This window comes from Staurois parvus, unplaced genomic scaffold (assembly GCF_062004578.1).
Source record: "Staurois parvus isolate SC_StPar_1 unplaced genomic scaffold, SC_StPar_1.0 ptg000814l, whole genome shotgun sequence".
NCBI classification, from domain to species: domain Eukaryota; kingdom Metazoa; phylum Chordata; class Amphibia; order Anura; family Ranidae; genus Staurois; species Staurois parvus.
The window spans coordinates 1942629-1960604 of record NW_028318610.1 but is presented as its reverse complement, the minus strand read 5'-3'; the positions used below and the strand labels follow the sequence as shown (position 1 = coordinate 1960604).

Below are 17976 nucleotides of genomic sequence, written 5' to 3'. Positions count from 1 at the left end.
TAGAGGTGGAAGGCTGTTCATCCTCTGCATACACTATAGAAGCGTGAGATCCCTATATTTTTCAATTGTGGAAAGTGGTTATTTTGAAGCCATCTAGGCTATTAAACAAGGCTTTTTATTATATTTAACCGCATGCCGCCCAGCCACTGTACATATACGGCGGCAGGGCGGCACTCGCAGGCAAAACCACGTTTTAAAACGTGTGTTTTGTAAACAAATAGGGGGCGCGCGCGAGGCGCGCCGCCGCCCTATCTGTCCCACCGATCACTGCCGCAGATGTGAGTCACCGGGTCACAGCCGTTCCTTAGCGGCTGTTTCCCGGCGATCGGCGGCAAACAGTGACAGACAGCACAGCTGCAGTAGCTGTGCTGTCTGTCACTTCCCTGACAGCTCGAGGATGAGCTGATCTAGAAAGAACAGTTTCTCTTTCTCGATCAGCCTTGTCCCGTCCAGCACACACCCCGCCCCCTAGTAAAACACTCCCCTCACACAGATAACCCTTCCCTGCAAAATAAAGTTAACCCCTTCCTCCCCAGTGCCATTAGTACAGTGTCAGTGTTTTTTTTTTGCATTGATCACTGTATTAGTGTTTTTGGGGATGTCAGTGACCCCAAGTCAGTACCCCCCAATGTCAGAATGTCCGCCACAGTCCCGCCATAAGTCGCTGGTCGCTGCCATAAGTCCCTGATCGCCGCCATTATTAGTATAAAAAAAAACCTAAAAATCCCAGTATCTTTCCCGCCATTTGTAAACGCTATAACTTTCACGTAAACCAATTAATTTACACGTATTGGGATTTTTTTTAGCAAAGACATGTCGCAGAATGCATTTTGGCAGAAATTTATGACTAAATTTGATTTTTGCATTTTTTTTTTTACTGGACATGATTTATAGCAAAAAGTCCAAAATATTGTTTTTTTTTCCTCAAAATTGTCAGCCTTTTTTTTTATAGCGCAAAAAATAAAAACCGCACAGGCGATCAAATACCACCAAAAGAAAGCTCAATTTGTGGGGAAAAAAGGATGTAAATTTCATTTATGTACCGTATTGCATGACCGCGCAATTGTCCGTTAAACTAGCGCAGCGCTGTATAGCAGAAAAATGGTGTAAATTGCAGTATCTATCCCATAGTTTGTAGACGCTATAACTTCCACACAAAGCAATCAATATACACTTATTGGAATTTTTTTTTACCAAAAACATGGAGCAGAATACATTTTGGCCTAAATTTATAACCAACTTTGAGTTTACTATATATTTTTTATAGCTGAAAGTAAAAAATATTGTTTTTCTTCCAAATTTTTGGCTTTTTTTGTTTATAGCGGGAAAAATAAAAAGCGCACAGGTGATCAAATACCACCAAAAGAAAGCTCTATTTATGTGAAAAAAGGGACGTAAATTTCGTTTGGGTGCAGCATTGCATGACCGCGCAATATCAGTTGAATTAGTGCAGCGCCGAGTAGCAAAAAGAGGCGTGGTCATTAAGGGGGGTAAATCCTCAGGAGGGCAAGTGGTTAAACCAGGAATAACTTTAGAAGGGAAGATAGTCAAATTACAGCTGACTTATTTTGGGCATGTGATACAATCTGATTCCTTAGAGAAGGCAACATTACTTGGTATGGTCAGTAGGGGGGGGGGGGGAGAGGAAGGCCGAAAACACTCTGGTTGGATGTTATAACATTGAACACTGGCCTAAGCATGTATCAGCTAATAAGGTGCAAGACCGGAAAGTGTGGAGAGTGACGGCCCATGAAACCGCCAAGAGTCGGACACGACTGAATGGATAGAGAGAGAGAATAGATATAATCTAGTGCTTTTCAGATTTGCCTCATTTGTAGTAATTGGGATATTGCATGAAAAGAATAGCTGATAGACATAAATATGAACAGGATTTTTTGGAAGCTTTTTGCTTGTTTGTAAACGATCAGAAACTGATTTACACAGTGTGGCCATCGTTAGTTTAAATTTGCCTGACCGTAATATATGCACAACTGACAGTAGCAATATGCACCCCTCCCCCCCCCCCCCCCAATCTTCTCAATTGTTTAGCTTAATCTTCTATAATTGTTAAATAGCCTTCATATATTAGTCATGGGTGTTTGGGAATTTAAACAGGTTTAACCACTTGCCTACCGGGCACTTATACCCCCTTTTTTACCTGGCCAATTTTCAGCTTTCAGTGCTGTCGCACTTTGACAATTGTGTGGTCATGCAAGATTGTACCCATATGAAATTTTTATAATTTTTTCCTCACATATAGAGATTTCTTTTGGTGGTATTTAATCGCCGCTAGGGGTTTTACTTTTTGCGCTATAAACAAAAAAATTGCAAACAATTTGAAAAAAAAAAAAGTTTCTTTGTTTCTATTATAAAATTTTTCTCCTTCACTGATGTGCGTTGATGAGGCAGCACTGATGGGCACTGATAGGCAGCACTGATGGGCACTGATAGGCAGCACTAACGAGGTGGCACGGATAGGTGGCACTGATAGGCAGCACTAATGAGGTGTCACTGATAGGCGACACTGATGATGGCTACTGATAGACAGTACTGATAGGTGGCACTGACTGGCATCACTGCTGGGCACTGACTGGCGGCACTGCTGGGCACTGACTGGCGACACTGCTGGGCACTGACTGGCGGCACTGCTCGGCAGCACTGCTGGGCTGCACTGATGGGCACTGGTGGGCACAGGTGGGTGGCACTGGTGGGCACATGTGGGTGGGCACAGGTGGGTGGCACTGCTGGGCACAGGTAGGTGGCACTTCTGAGCACAGGTAGGTGGCACTTCTGGGCACACTTGTGTGACACTGCTGGGTGGCACAGGTGGGTGCACTGCTGGGCACAGGTGGATGCACTGCTGGGCACAGGTGGGCAGAGCTAGTGGGGGCACTGCTGGACACAGGTGAGCGGAGTTAGTGGGCGCACTGCTGGGCACAGGTGGGCAAAACTTGTGGGTGTCACTGCTGGGCACCGATCATCAGGGCACTGATCATCAGTGCCCTGATGATCGGTGCCGATCCCCGCTCTAACAACTGCCGGTTCTCGGCAGTACTTTCCTCGCGATCTGACAGCGTGAGAAAAGTGCATCCGAGAACCGGCAATTGCATTTCCCGGTGATCAGCGTTTCATTGGACACGGCTGATCACATGGTAAAAGGCCGCTGTGATTGGCCTTTTACCACTTCATGTGATCAGCTGTGTCCGTAGGACACATCGATCATGGAAATCGCAGGAGAGCACGTTCTGGGAGGACGTCATATGACGCCCTCCCAGAACTGGCCAGCCGCAGTGCAGCCGTCATTCGGCTATCTGCGGTTGGCAAGTAGTTAATACATAATACAAAAAAACAAGTACTTCTTTACCTTCATGCTTTGTTGATATTGTGTTCACTTAAAATGGCTTTGTTCTATTTCAGCTTTATGCCACAGTTCAGAAGGAACAGCAGAAAAAGAAAAGAAGAGCTCCACCGCCACCAACTCCTCAAATGCCAAATGAAAAGAATAAAGATCTGGAGAAAAGGAAAAGCTCGATAAGTGAGTATTAACTGCACAAGGACATTAGCATGCATTAACAAGGTACATGCGTGCTGCAATTATGTAATGCAGTTCCCATTTTGTCCACTGATTTAAGTCCGCAAATACAATTTTGAGTACAAAAACTACACTTTTCATTTAGTTGAATCCTAAAAATACTTACATATTTACAGCCTCCAAAATATTTAAGAATCAGACAGTATAAAGCATTTGCCATAAAGGGATCGAAAATAACAAAGATGTTATACTTACCTGCTCTGAACAGCGATACTTCACAGAGCTGGTCCCTTACCTCTTATTTGGCCATCCTTCACTGGCATTGTCAGCTACTTCTTCCAGCGGGTGTCCCCTTAGCAAGCCATGTGCTATTGGGGCACCCCTGCGGGTGAGCTACTGAGCCGGGTTGTGTGCATCCATAGACACACACAGTGCCGGTTGGCCACACCCCTTGCTCCCTTCCCACAAGACTTGACTGACAGCAGCAGGAGCCTATGGTTCCCGCTGCTTGCATCTTCTGTAAGACCAGAAAGTCAGTGACGTCAGGCAGCAGACAGGGACAGTGCTGTATTGTAAGTGTTTAGGGATGGGTGGGGGAGGGGTTTGGTGGGGCAGTACAACTTTTTCTTACCCAAATGCAGAGAATGCATTAAGTTAAAAAAACTTTTTGCCATCAGAACCACTCAACAACAAGGCAGCAGTTCCTTGCTAACTCCCTGGATCATATTGTGTAGGCACCCTGCTCACAGAAAATTAAATACAGTCCCAGTGTTCCTTGCCTATCGGGAACCAACAGAAAACAATAACCAGCCACTGCTCATAATTTTTTGTCTAATGCTGGCCATACACTAATCAAAGTTCAGCTGATTTAGCAAGGACTGGTCAAATTCTAATCAGTGTGTTCATCAGAAGTCAATCATTTGATCAACTTCTGTAAGAAGGACATGTTGGAAAACTATTCTCAATCAGTAGCTGCAGCCACTGATCAGTGTATTCTGACAGCCAATGGTACAGCTGTCAGAATACAATGTCCCAGTGGTGGGTGATTCCTCCATCCACTTCCTTCGTGTGACTGGACGAGTCTGTTCATTTTATTTTTTTTAATTCAGCCTAGCTTAATTCTCTGGCTATTGCGCTGGGTTATTCCACCTGCTGGCCACTGATACAGTTGCAAGAAAAAGTATGTGAACCCCTTGGGATTACGTGGAGTTTTGCATGAATTGGGCATAAAATGTGCTCTGAACGTCATCTAAGTCACAACAATAGAAGAACACAGTCTGCTGAACATAATACTACACAAACATTAGATGTTGCCATGGTTTAATTGCACATAACATGTAAACATTCACAGTGCAGGGAGGAAAAAGTATGTAAACCTTTGGACTTAATAACTGGTTGACCCTCCTTTGGCAGCAATAACCTCAACCAAACGTTTCCTGTAGTTGCAGATCAGACCTGCACAACGATCTGGAGTCATTTTGGACCACTCCTCTTCACAAAACTGTTTCAGTGTAGCAATATTCTTGGGATGTCTGGTGTGAATCGCTCTCTTAAGGTCATGCCACAGCATTTCAATCGGGTTGAGGTCAGGACTCTGACTGGGCCACTCCAGAAGGCGTATTCTGTGCTGTTGCAGCCATTGTTTTGTTGAATTACTTGTATGCTTTGGGTCATTGTCCTGTTGCATCACCCATCCTCTGCGGAGCTTCAGTTGGCGGACAGATGGTCGTACGTTTTCCTGCAAAATGTCTTGATAAACTCTGGAATTAATTTTCCCATCAATGACAACAATCCGTCCAGGCCCTGAGGCAGCAAAGCAGCCCCAAACCATGATGCTCCCTCCGCCATGTTTTACAGTGGGGATGAGGTTTGGATGTTGGTGTGCTGTGCCTTGTTTTCTCCACACATAGTGTTGTGTGTTCTTCCCAAACAACTCAATCTTGGTTTCATCTGTCCACAGTATATTTTGCCAGTAGTGCTGTGGAACATCCAGGTGCTCTTTTGCAAACTTCAAACGTGCTGCAATCTTCTTTTTGGACAGCAATGGCTTCCTCCGTGGTGTCCTCCCATGTACTCCATTCTTGTTTAATGTTTTCCTTATTGTAGATGTGTCAACAAAAATGTTAGCATGTGCCAGAGATTTCTGTAGGTCTTTAGCTGACACTCTGGGATTCTTCTTTACCTCATGCAGCATTATGCGCTGTGCTCTTGCAGTCATTTTTACAGGACGAACACGCCAAGGGAGAGTAGCAACAGTGCTAAACTTTCTCCATTTGTAGACAGTCTGTCTTACCGTGGACACATGAATATCAAGGCTTTTGGAGATACTTTTGTAACCCTTTCCAGCTTCATGCAAGTCAACAATTCTTCATCATAGGTCTTCTGAGAGCTCTTTTCTGCGAGGCATGGTTCACATCAGACAGTGCTTCTTGAAACCAGTAAACCCAAAACAGGTGTGTGTTTTTAAGGGCAGGACAGCTGTCAGCAACACATCCAATATCATCACACTGATTGGAGTCAAGGTTGGCTCACTCCTGGCTCCAATTAGCTCTGGGAGAAGTCATTAAGCTAGGGCCTCACATACTTTTTCCTCCCTGCACTGTGAATGTTTACATGTTATGTGCAATTAAACCATGGCAACATCTAATGTTTGTGTAGTATTATGTTCAGCAGACTGTGTTCTTCTATTGTTGTGACTTAGATGACGTTCAGAGCACATTTTATGCCCAATTCATGCAAAACTCCACGTAATCCCAAGGGGTTCACATACGTTTTCTTGCAACTATGTGTGTTCTGAGCAACTGAACATACTGGCACACCAGTTGCTTGAATGGTAATTGGTATGGATTAACAAAAGAGCTGGCATTTGCTGGTATCACATTGGAATGTCCTGTCTGTAGTGGACAATTTTACAAAAATAATACGTGGTTTAATAATAGGAAAGCTATACTATATTGGTGGTGTTATACTGCAGCTGAATCCAAACATTTAGGGGCTCAAGCACCAGCATGCCTCACCAAAGACCCACATCTTCCTGCATTATTGAAAATGCCCTTATTTAAATTTATCTTAATTCAGGGATAAGCAAAGATTGCTTAAATACAAGAGGAATGTAAATTATTACTTGAATCTCGGTGGGATTTGTGTGTTTCTTCTAGATCTGTGCAGTAATTCAGTATGATTCATTTGCTCAGGAGCTTCCTGTAAAAAAGACCGGTCACTGCTGATCATTCTCCTTGTGCAGGGTGACCGGTCTTATATCTGCCCCCTCCTGCAAGCATTCTGTAGGTCGAGGGTCTACTAGATCCCCCTGCTCTGCTCACTGTACAGGGTTGGGTTTACTTACTAAAGCAAGAGTGTGCAAAATCCGGCTCACTTCTGCATAAAAAACAATCAGCTTCTAACCTCAGCTTGTTCAATTAATCTGTGGCAATAAAACCTGGAAGCTGATTGGTTTCTATGCAGAAGTGAGCCTAATGTTGCACTCTCCAGCTTTAGTAAATCAGCCCCGGTATGTGCAGCACTGTGATTAACCACTTGCCGTCCGCCTGCTGTTTATAAACGGCAGGACGGTGGCACTCCAGGGGCGGGTTGCCGTTCATAAACAGCACCCACTATTTCTAGTTGTGCGCGCTCCCTGAGAGCACGCAGCACCGCGATCCGGTGCCCTCTGTGTCCTCCGGACACAGTGAAACATCGATCATCGGACGGGACCTCTGTACAAGGTCCCGATCATGTGATCACTGATTGGCCAATCAGTGATCACATGCAAAGTAGTAAGCAAGATGTCACTTGTGACATCATTGCTTACTACGTGTGAAATCTGTGAATGATCACAGAGGTTACATGGTACAAGGCTATTCACAACAGTCCCCATTTGCCCCATTCATGACCAAGCCATTTTTACTGTGCTGCATTACGTACATACTTACAATTGTGCGGTCATGCAACGCTCTACAGAAATTACATTTATGTCAATTTTTTCACACAAATAGAACTTTCTTTTGGTGGTATTTGATCACTCCTATGTTTTCTATTTTTTGTGCTATAAACAAAACAGTCATACATTTTGGAAAAAAACCCTTGAGTACTGTCTGTGATACTTTTTTTATTTGCACTAACATACAATTTTGAGGACAAGCTTTTGGGCAATGTCCCCTTCTTCAAGGTCCAAGCAGTACTAATCACAAAGTTTAACCACTTCCTGACCGGCTGTTGTACATAAACGGCCGGACGGTGGCAGTGCAGGGTCGGGTGGCCGTTTATAAACAGCCTCCCCGCACCCTACTTGTGCGCGCTCCCTGGGAGCGATCCGGTGCCCACTGTGTCCTCCGGACACAGTGAAACACCGATCGTCGGACGGGACCTCTGTACGAGGTCCCGATCATGTGATCACTGATTGGCCAAACAGTGATCACATGCAAAGTAGTAAGCAAGATGTCACTTGTGACATCATTGCTTACTACGTGTGAAATCTGTGAATGCTCACAGAGGTCACATGCTACAAGGCTATTCACAACAGCCTTGTACCATGTGACAAGCTCTGACCAATCACAGCTCACAGAGTATTTCTCAATGGCTGCAAGAATGGAGACAGAGAGAAAGAAATGATTGCTTTTACATCCTATATGGGTGTAAAAGCAATCACTGTAAAAAAAAAATCTTCATCACCCCCAAGTAGTACAGTGTCACCATGGTACAGTGTCACCCTAGGGTGACGGTATGTAAAATAAATAAATAAATAAATAATAATATAAAAAAATAAAATAAAAATGTAAAAAAAATTTTTTAAAAATGATAATTTTTGGTTATAACTAATTTGGCATATTTTTTTTTTTTTACTAAGAAGATAACAGAATAAATTTTGGCCAAGATTTATGATGAAATATTATTTATTTTATAAGAAAAACACTTTTTTCAAAATTTTTAGACATTTTCATTTATATAGCAAAAAAAATAAAAATCCCAGCGGTGAATAAATACCACCAAAATAAAGCTTTATCTGTCTCAAGAAAATGGTAAAAAATTCATATGGGTACAGTGTTGCATGACTGCGCAATTGTCATTCAAAGTGTGATAGCGCTGAAAGCTGAAAATTGCCCTGGACAGGAAGGGGGTTAAAGTTTCCGGACAGGAAGTGGTTAAGTCACCACCACATTTACAAGGTAGTAACTGGGTTTGTGGTTATTGTAGAACATTTTTGCATTAAAGTTTTTGTGCCTGAAGCTCAGATTTAAAATTTATGAACACACTGCTATCATAGGCAACTTTTACACATTAGCAATAATTTTATCATTTAAACTGCTGAATTTTCCAGCGTGTACATAAAAACACAAACATCTCGTTTCATTATTGAGTTAGGAGAACATACACTTTAATGTTTCCTGCATTAGGTAAATCAAGTTCTATTATAACAAGAGAAACATGTTGAGGGTTTCTAACTTGATACCTTTAATTTGAAACTGTTAATTCCATTTTATATGTTTTGTTTTGTTTTTTTTTTCATTTATAAGTGCCTGCTGCAATTAGTGTACTAATGGGAACTGCAAATGTAATTACAGTCGTATGAGATATAAAAAGCAGTTATCACTTGTCCTGTAATGGAGCAGAGTGGCCTGAATATTGCATCCTGCATAATTATGTTGTTATTCTGGTACCCGTGTCCTACTCAATTTCTGAGGATATGAAATAATTTGAACATTTGCAGAGAGCTGCAGTGATGTAGCTTGCAATTTGCCAATATTCAATCAGATTATATGGTGTTTGTAGAATGTTTTGTGCTGTAGAGTATGGGAAATTTTATTACAGAAAAGATGCCTGGATCTAACTTCAAGGCACTATAATTGTGAGCAGCAGATGATCAGGTTGTAATACTAGGTTTTAAAAACTAGTACTAAAGAGGCTTATTTTCCAAAAAAAGATGTCAACTGCTTTTAGCACATTGGCTGGTGATTTTTTTTTTTTCCATAACGTTTATTAACCTCCCTGGTGGTATTCCCGAGTGTAGCTCGGGGTAAAGTTTCTGTACCAAAAGCTACACTCGGGCTTACCATGCGGCGTTGCTCAGGGAGTCCCTGCAGAGCTTACCTTGTCCTTCGCTCCCACGATGTGTCCCCTGCAGCGTCCCCAGCCATCTCCTCCGGCCGATGCCGGCATCCGGCTTCTGTGTTCCGGTCCCTGTGACGTCGGAACGTACAGACGCCGGAATCGGCGGAAATTTGAAATTTTTAACAAATTTCATTTTTTTTAAAATGATTATTACATAGTAAAACATTGCTGTTTCAAACCATTTCACATACATTTTGTCCCGAGTGCTTTGTCCTGTGCCCTGCCTGCATTTTGACTGTTCTTTCTGCCTGGAAACTTTGAAAAGTCCATGGCGTCCAAAAAGCATCCCTTTAGGTCAAAAGCGGTTTTAGACCGGCTAGAGAACAGCGATAGTAAATCAGAACCACTTGCAGAATTGAGTGATAATGATTCGTGGGGAAATTCGTCATCAGACACTGAAAACGATTTTGCGACTTTGCTCAGCGATGTGCGAATTTGCCTCTGTATTTCAAATTTCAGTGTTTTTGGTTTGATTATATTATTGAATTAAATGTATTATTATTATATTATAATTTTTTATGATTATTTATTAAATTATAATTTATGATTTCGTGTTTCAAGTTTTATCATATCCGGGATGTTTACTAGACTCTTGTTCGGACAGATTTCAGTGAGTTATTCCTAAAAATTACAGCCTACAATAAAAAACTACATATTTCCATGCAAAAAAATGGTACCGCTTTCAGCACCAAAAATCGGAAAGAATTATACCGCCGAGGAGGTTAAAGAACTCCAGCGTGTACAATCATCACATGAGAGCAGTGATGACAAAGTATATGCAACAGATAGTGTATTACGGAACATTATCAGAACATTATAAATGATAAAAGGTAGAGGAAGGCAAAACTGGTCTCAGTTCCCCAAGCAGCTTATTGGAGTCGCAACCAGGGGTGGACTGACCATTTGGAAACTCGGGCACTGCCCGAGGGCCCGGGGTCAGTAGGGGGCCCCACGAGATGCCCCTGGTACCTTTTTCATAGGGTTTTTGAGTTTGGGCAAGGACACAGGGGCCCCATGATCCCCTATTGCCCGGGGGCCCCATGAATTGTCAGTCCGCCCCTGGTTGCTAATCTGCATAGTTGTGTCACTGTGCTGTCTGGCAGGTTTGTAAAAATCACAAAAGCGGCTAAACAGAATAACACATATTTTAGCAGGTTAACTGGTTAAGATACATGTAATTCAACTATATATTTAGCTGTTTGGCTGCAGGTTTACTTTAATGAGTTTGTGATACTGCTTTTAGCTCTCATAAATTGTAGGTATATAAAATATAAATTGCCAAACCAACTGATAATCCCTCTAACTCCATTCTAGTGATTGTTTTATCGTAAGATAAGAGTGTTTTTATTGCATTTTATCCCTGTTTTAATATAATTTTCCTAATCATCAAAAGATCAGTGTGACCTGTTAATTTGTAATTGTTGCTTCAGTTTTGTGTGCTGAAATCTGGACGAGGTTATCGGTCCAGTGTTGCCACGTGTGTCACCCCTCATGCATGTATACCTGTGCTCTTAGCAAAGCAATAGTAAATGTACCTGCAAGCATGTTGAACACACTTGGAAGCTGTTTTGATGTTGGCATTGGTTTGCAAGGTGTGACTGAATACTAACACTCACCACAGAAACTATATAAAATCTTGTACATTAACCCCTTCACGCCTAAGGGTAAAACAAATCTAAAGGCCTAAGCACAATTCTACACCGTTGACATGTGATAGCAAAACCGTACATATCATCACAACTACTTTGCACATCCAGGTGGATTATACCTTGATTTTTTCAGGACAAATTGGGCTTTCATTTGGTGGTAAATGGTAACGGATATCTCCTGATTTTTTTTATATTATCAAAGGAAAACTGGCCCAAAATAGTAAAAAAAATCCTTTTTTTTTAATTTAGCTATGTGTTTCTTGTTATGACCATAACCTACCACCAAAGAGCAACCCAAAATAAATTCTCCAGCTCTTGACGATCGCAGCGATACCATATATGTGTATGTTATTTGTTGTTTGTACCCGTAGTACAGCCCAGAAACCATAGTGCGCATTTTGTTTTTGTCTAACTGACACTGATACCAATTTTTTTTTAAATCTTGACCTTTGACCCTGACCTTTGACCTTGACCCTGACCTAAACACTAACCCTGGCACTGAACTAGATCAAACCTTGATCTAGGTATTTTTTTTTTCTTTTTTCTTTTATTTTTTTTAATATTTATTTATTTATGTTTTTTTTTTTTACAAACTTTTTTTTTTCTTCTCTCTGACAGGAGTTCGAGAGATACAATGTATCTCTCTTCTCCATTCATAGAGAGAGAGAGAAAAAAAAAACAAGGGGGCCGGGCTGCACAGTGACTGATCACTGTGATAGCCAATCAGAGGCTATCACAGCGATCATGTGACCCGGGACCGGGAGTCCCGGGTCCCGATCGTTAGAACGGGACCCGGTGCTCTCAGTGACACCGCGGTCTCGGTGCTGGGAGCGCGCTGAGGGGCGCGCTCCCAACACAAAGACAGGTACGCAAATATGCGGCCCCACGGAAAAAAGCCCAGGTCCGTGAGGCCGCATATTTGTGTTATGTCGGCGTCAAGGGGTTAAGAACGTTTGAGCATCAATAAGTGCTCACAAGCTTTTAAACTTGAGACCACAGCTAAGTTTAGCTAAAATCTAAAACATAAAAATCAGCACAAGGGACATAATTTGCCATTAGTATGATGTGTCCCTTGTGCTGATTATTTGTCTTTTTGGAGAAATCGTCCACACACCTTTGTTTTATTAAAATGGCTAGCCCTAAATGTTTCTTGAAATGTGCGGTTTTTATTTGTTTATGTCATTTACAAATAGCTGTATTACTAACCTGCACATTAATGTATGGGATTCAGTTACTTTAAGCATCATATCATTTAAGTCAATGTTTAATATTTAAAAAACAGTGCAGCGCTGAAGATAGTAATGATAAAACAGAAATAAGTCCACTGCAAGTCCAGTTCATAGAAACATATCAGGTGACAAGTGGAAATTCAATGTTGGTGATCCGTGAGGAAGTGGCTGAAATATGCACTCACCAGAAAGAAGATATATATATAAGCAGTATATATCAAAAGCCCATGGATCCTCAATCCAGAAGGAACAAAGCTGGTCTGGTCACAGAAAGTGGGTCCCTCCTTTAAGGATGCAGCAAAAGATCCAGCAAAAGATCTTCCTCCTCCCAGTTTGGTATTGGTATTGGATTCCAAAATCAGGGTTCTGCAAACAAAATGCTCTGGGGGATTCTCACACACGTCTTCTGGTCCTGCCTAGCAGTGTGTGAGAATCCCCCAGAGCACTTTGTTTGCAGAACCCTGAGTTTGGAATCCAATACCAATACCAAACTGGGAGGAGGAAGATCTTTTGCTGGATCTTTTGCTGCATCCTTAAAGGAGGGACCCACTTTCTGTGACCAGACCAGCTTTGTTCCTTCTGGATTGAGGATCCATGGGCTTTTGATATATACTGCTTATATATATCTTCTTTCTGGTGAGTGCGTATTTCAGCCACTTCCTCACGGTTCACCAACATTGAATTTCCACTTGTCACCTGATATGTTTCTATGAACTGGACTTGCAGTGGACTTATTTCTGTTTTATTACTACTATCTTCAGCGCTGCACTGTTTTTTATGTTATTCTGTATAAGTATATATCAGTTGCTTAGAGTGCTCAGCTGCTGTTTAGGACCAGCGCTCACTGTTCTTTCCTTTTAGAATGTTTAATATTTGTTTTCAATGTTGTACTAATTTTCTTTTTTTTGGGCATCCTTCATGAACAGCAGCTATATTCTTCCCATCAAAATAAACTTGCCATGAGAGAAATAATTAGGTTGTGATTGCTGACCTGCTAAAATACTAGTTGCTTGGCTGTTATGTTGGTCCATTGGTTTCAATACCCTCTGAGTTGCTAACTTGGAAAAAGTATGCAATGCAGGTTAGAAAAATGTCAGCATATTTTTCAGGGCAGTAACTGAAATTAAAGTAAGTCAGTGAGTATGACAACCAAAAAAAAAAAAAAACTACAACTTTAAAGGATCAATACACCTTTGGGAACATGTTACATGTTCAACTCGTCTTTAGGGTGAAATATGTAACATGTTCCCGATCCTGCAGCTACTTCCCAACCTCCCCCCGTGACAGCAGTACGGAGTACGGACAGCTTCCTGTTCTAGCTGTCACTTTTTAAAAACAGCGGAGCCCTGTATGGCCGCGTCATTCAATCACAGTGTTCTGTGAATGAATGGACCAGGGGCGGACTGACCATTTGGAAACCCGGGCACTGCCCGAGGGCCTGGGGTCAGTAGGGGGCCCCATGAGATGCCCCTGGTACCTTTTTCATAAGCTTTTTTGGGTTTAGGCAAGGACACAGGGGCCCCATGATCCCCTATTGACCGGGGGCCCCATGAGTTGTCAGTCCGCCCCTGGAATGGACTACAAATTCCGACAGCCTTAGCGACTGTTGTATTGTAGTTCTCAATGAACTACAATGGTGCTGTGAACACTGTGGTAGTTCATTGAGTCTTCCTCTTTGAAGTATTGGCTTGGCCATACGGGATATAAGAGCAAGCAGATACACTGACAGTCTGCAGGAGACCTGCATGGCATCAGAGATCTGTTGAAGGCTGGTGCAATGCTTTACAGGCCCCCCTCTACAAAAACAATAAATGCACATTTTTGTACTTGCAAAAAAATTTGCATTTATTTTTTTTTTTGTAGAAAGGTGACCTTATCCTTCATAGTTCTTTCATCACAGGATTTCTCCAGGCACCTTGGCACCCTTCATTCTGATATGACTTAGTGTTGCAATTTTATCTGCATAGTTTTACGATATTATGGATCTAATGTCAAATATCAATTTTTTATAAGTATAAATATAATATAATAGTGACATTTTGAGCAATGTAAATGCAATTTATTTTTCTTTTTGTATCTGTGTTACTTTGTGTATATCCACAGAAGAGAAGGATTAAGACCTCTGTCATGTTTTTATTGTTGACTTTGATTCCCCACACTTCTTCTTCAAGAGACTTGGTAGGAAGTGAAAGGGAAAAAAAAAATTTTCTTTAGTTATTTATTGTGGTTTAGTTTCTTCTGCAAAACACAGATAACAAGAAAGTATAGACAATAGGAGGTGGCGCTTGCAATACACAACATTTCCCCTAAACAATAATGTAAATAAATTCCCTTTAGTGACACCATACACATGGAACTACAACACACTTCCTCAGTTTCGTAAGTAAAGTGCATGTATCAGTAAAATGCATAATTCAATAATACACAATAATTTCAACTATAACAATCATTGTGCATTATAGTGCCTAAATTTTGTAAATGATATAGTGCATAAATATTGTAAACAATATAAATTCTGTATAAAAGTCAGCAACACAAGTCTCTGTGTGAGGCACAAATATCCAATAAACAATGTTGAGATTCAGTGTTCATAAGGTGCTCCTTAAAAAGTGTCTTGTGCCCAGAGGTAGAATATCCAATATCTTCACTTATTGTGACTAATATGTGCTCCCTTTGTAAACACCACAATCACCAGATCTCCATGACCCCCTACACATGGGTTTTTAGAGCTTTAAGAGTATATTATTATTATTATTATACAGTATTTATAAAGCGCCAATAGTTCGCTCAGCGCTGTACATTACAAAGGGGGACAGAACATGTGACAGAACAATACCAATACAATGCAAAACATGAGGGGATCGAGGGCCCTGCTCTTTCGAGCTTACAATCTAGGAGGGAGGGGATGGTGGCACAGGAGGAGATAGCTGTGGGGGATGGAGTGGTAGGAAGAATGGAGGAGGTCGGCAAGTTAGCAGGGGGTGGGGTAGGCTTCCCTGAAGAGATGGGTTTTGAGGGTGCGCCTAAAGGAGAGGAGAGTAGGTGATAATCTGATGGGTTGGGGCAGGGAGTTCCAGAGGATGGGTGACACCCTGGAGAAGTCCTGGAGGCGGGCATGGGAGGAGGAGACCAGGGAACTAGAGAGAAGGAGGTCTTGTGAGGAGCGGAGTGTGCGTGTTGGGTGGTACTTGGATATTAGGTCGGTGATGTAGTTCGGGGCAGTATGGTGGACAGCTTTGTACGTCAGTGTTAGGATTTTGAATTTGATCCGTTGCGCAATCGGAAGCCAGTGGAGGGATTGGCAGAGGGGGGTGGCGGAAACGGAGCGGTTGGAAAGGTGAATGAGTCTGGCAGCCGTATTCAGGATGGACTGAAGCAGGGATAGCCAGCGGCGAGGCAGGCCAGTAAGGAGGGAGTTGCAGTAGTCGAGTCGTGATATGATGAGGGAGTGGATGAGCTGTTTAGTGGTTTCTGGGGTTAGGAACGTGCGTATTTTGGCGATGTTGCGGAGGTTGAGTCTGCACGAGTTTGTTAAAGACTGGACTTGGGGCTGGAAGGATAGGTTGGAGTCCAAAATGACACCAAGTACTCTGGCCTGCGGGGCAGGTTTGATGGTGGCGTTGTTGGACGTGATGGAGAAGTCAATGGGGGGTGGTGTTCGGGCTGGGGGGAAGACAAGAAACTCGGTTTTGGAGAGGTTCAGTTTAAGGAAGTGGAGCAACATCCAGTCTGATATGTCACTCAGTAGGTGTGTGACTCGGGCGGAGACCGAGGGGGTGAGGTGGGGGGTTGAGAGATAGATTTGTGTGTCGTCGGCATATAGGTGGTAGTTGAAGCCGTGAGAGTGTATGAGTTGGCCAAGGGAGGAGGTGTAGATGGAGAAGAGAAGGGGCCTGAGGACAGAGCCTTGAGGGACCCCAACAGAGAGGGGGAGGTGGTAGCATTATAGGTAACGCTGAAAGAGCGTTGTGACAGGTAGGATGAGAGCCAATAGAGAGCAGAATCTCTGAGGCCGAGGGAATGTAGTTTTTTGAGGAGGAGGGGGTGGTCGACTGTGTCAAAGGCCGCAGAGAGGTCAAGGAGTAGGAGCACTGAATAGTGGCCATTAGCTTTGGCGGTTAGCAGGTCGTTGGAGAGTTTGAGTAAGGCAGTTTCGGTGGAGTGTAGGGGACGGAAGCCGGACTGTAGGGGATCGAGGAGGTTGTTGTCGTTGAGGTGAGAGCATAGGCGGGTGTAGACTAGGCGCTCGAGGAGTTCCCTCCATGTTCCCTCCAGCAGCTTTATGCAGGTTCGCTCCCCAGGACCACTTCTTCATAAACTTTCCTCCCAGTTTGTATATGTAAAGGGAAAAAAAACAGGAGGCAGACTCCAATAGTGTAATTCCACATTTATTGGCAATTTAAAACAATGAAAATACACCTACTCCATAACAGTGCTTATGTATACACAAGTCACAGTGCATGTAAACCACTTCTTGAAGCCACCTGTTCTCCACAGACCAGAAGAGTGAAAGCAGAAGTGACGTAGTAAGCCCCACCCAGCTAGTTTCGTCACATTCAGGAACAGCCAGGAATAAGAAAACTGAAGAGATATACAATAGAAGTGTAAACATTTGTCACATACTGTACTTTTGTTTTAAATACATAATTCAGAAAAGAAAAAATGTTATACTGTCAAAATGTATGTAAATAGTCCTATTGTTTGTAAATGTGTGACAGTAGTAGGTAAAAAAAGAAGTAAAAATCAAAACAATATAACAACAAAACATATGCCTTGTCTCCGAAGTACCTTCCAGAACAGTACATTTTCTAGAAAAATTTTGTACCTTAAGTATTGTAAAAACTTTATTTTTGTACGTAGATATAAAAGCGTACCATTAGGTGTTAATTAGTCAGGGCCATGAGCAGGGGCGGACTGACCATTTGGAAACTTGGGCAGTGCCCGAGGGTCTGGGGTCAGTAGGGGGCCCCATGAGATGCCTCTGGTACCTTTTTCATAGGCTTTTTTGAGTGTGGGCAAGGACACAGGGGCCCCATGATCCCCTATTGCCCGCGGGCCCCATGATTTGTCAGTCCGCCCCTGGCAACAACAGACTTTAGCCCGCTGTCGGCTGCTTCTCGGTCACAGGAGAGCACAAATAAGTGCACTACTATGACCCACAGGAGATGTTTTCATTTTTAATTAATCAATTGCTGAAATTGCTGGTGATTTTAACATGTTTAGTTTTGCATCAAGCCTAATAAACCATGTTGTGATTTAATGATTTCAAACATCTTCAGATTAATATGATGGCACATACTGTAGATGCTAAGCAAAGCAAATGTTTCTTGGTGGTAGGGATTTTATATATTGAGGTCTCCCATTGTGTGGTCTGGTTGTGCAAAATGGTGTCCTACAGGTGTGCAGAGGTCATCTTCCTAGATGGTATGTCTGTCTGTGCAAATTCATCCTTGTTTGC

The 17976-nt window shown here is 42.5% G+C and overlaps 1 protein-coding gene across 1 annotated transcript in view; it reads left to right on the top strand.

Annotated features, from left to right (window-relative positions):
• Positions 1 to 17976, top strand: part of COBL (cordon-bleu WH2 repeat protein) — a 570333-nt gene that overhangs the window by 393401 nt on the left and 158956 nt on the right. The window contains 4 exon segments of the mRNA XM_089654939.1: positions 3418 to 3539; positions 12330 to 12347; positions 12851 to 12881; positions 17481 to 17502. Coding sequence (XP_089511065.1) covers positions 3418 to 3539; positions 12330 to 12347; positions 12851 to 12881; positions 17481 to 17502 — 193 coding nt within the window.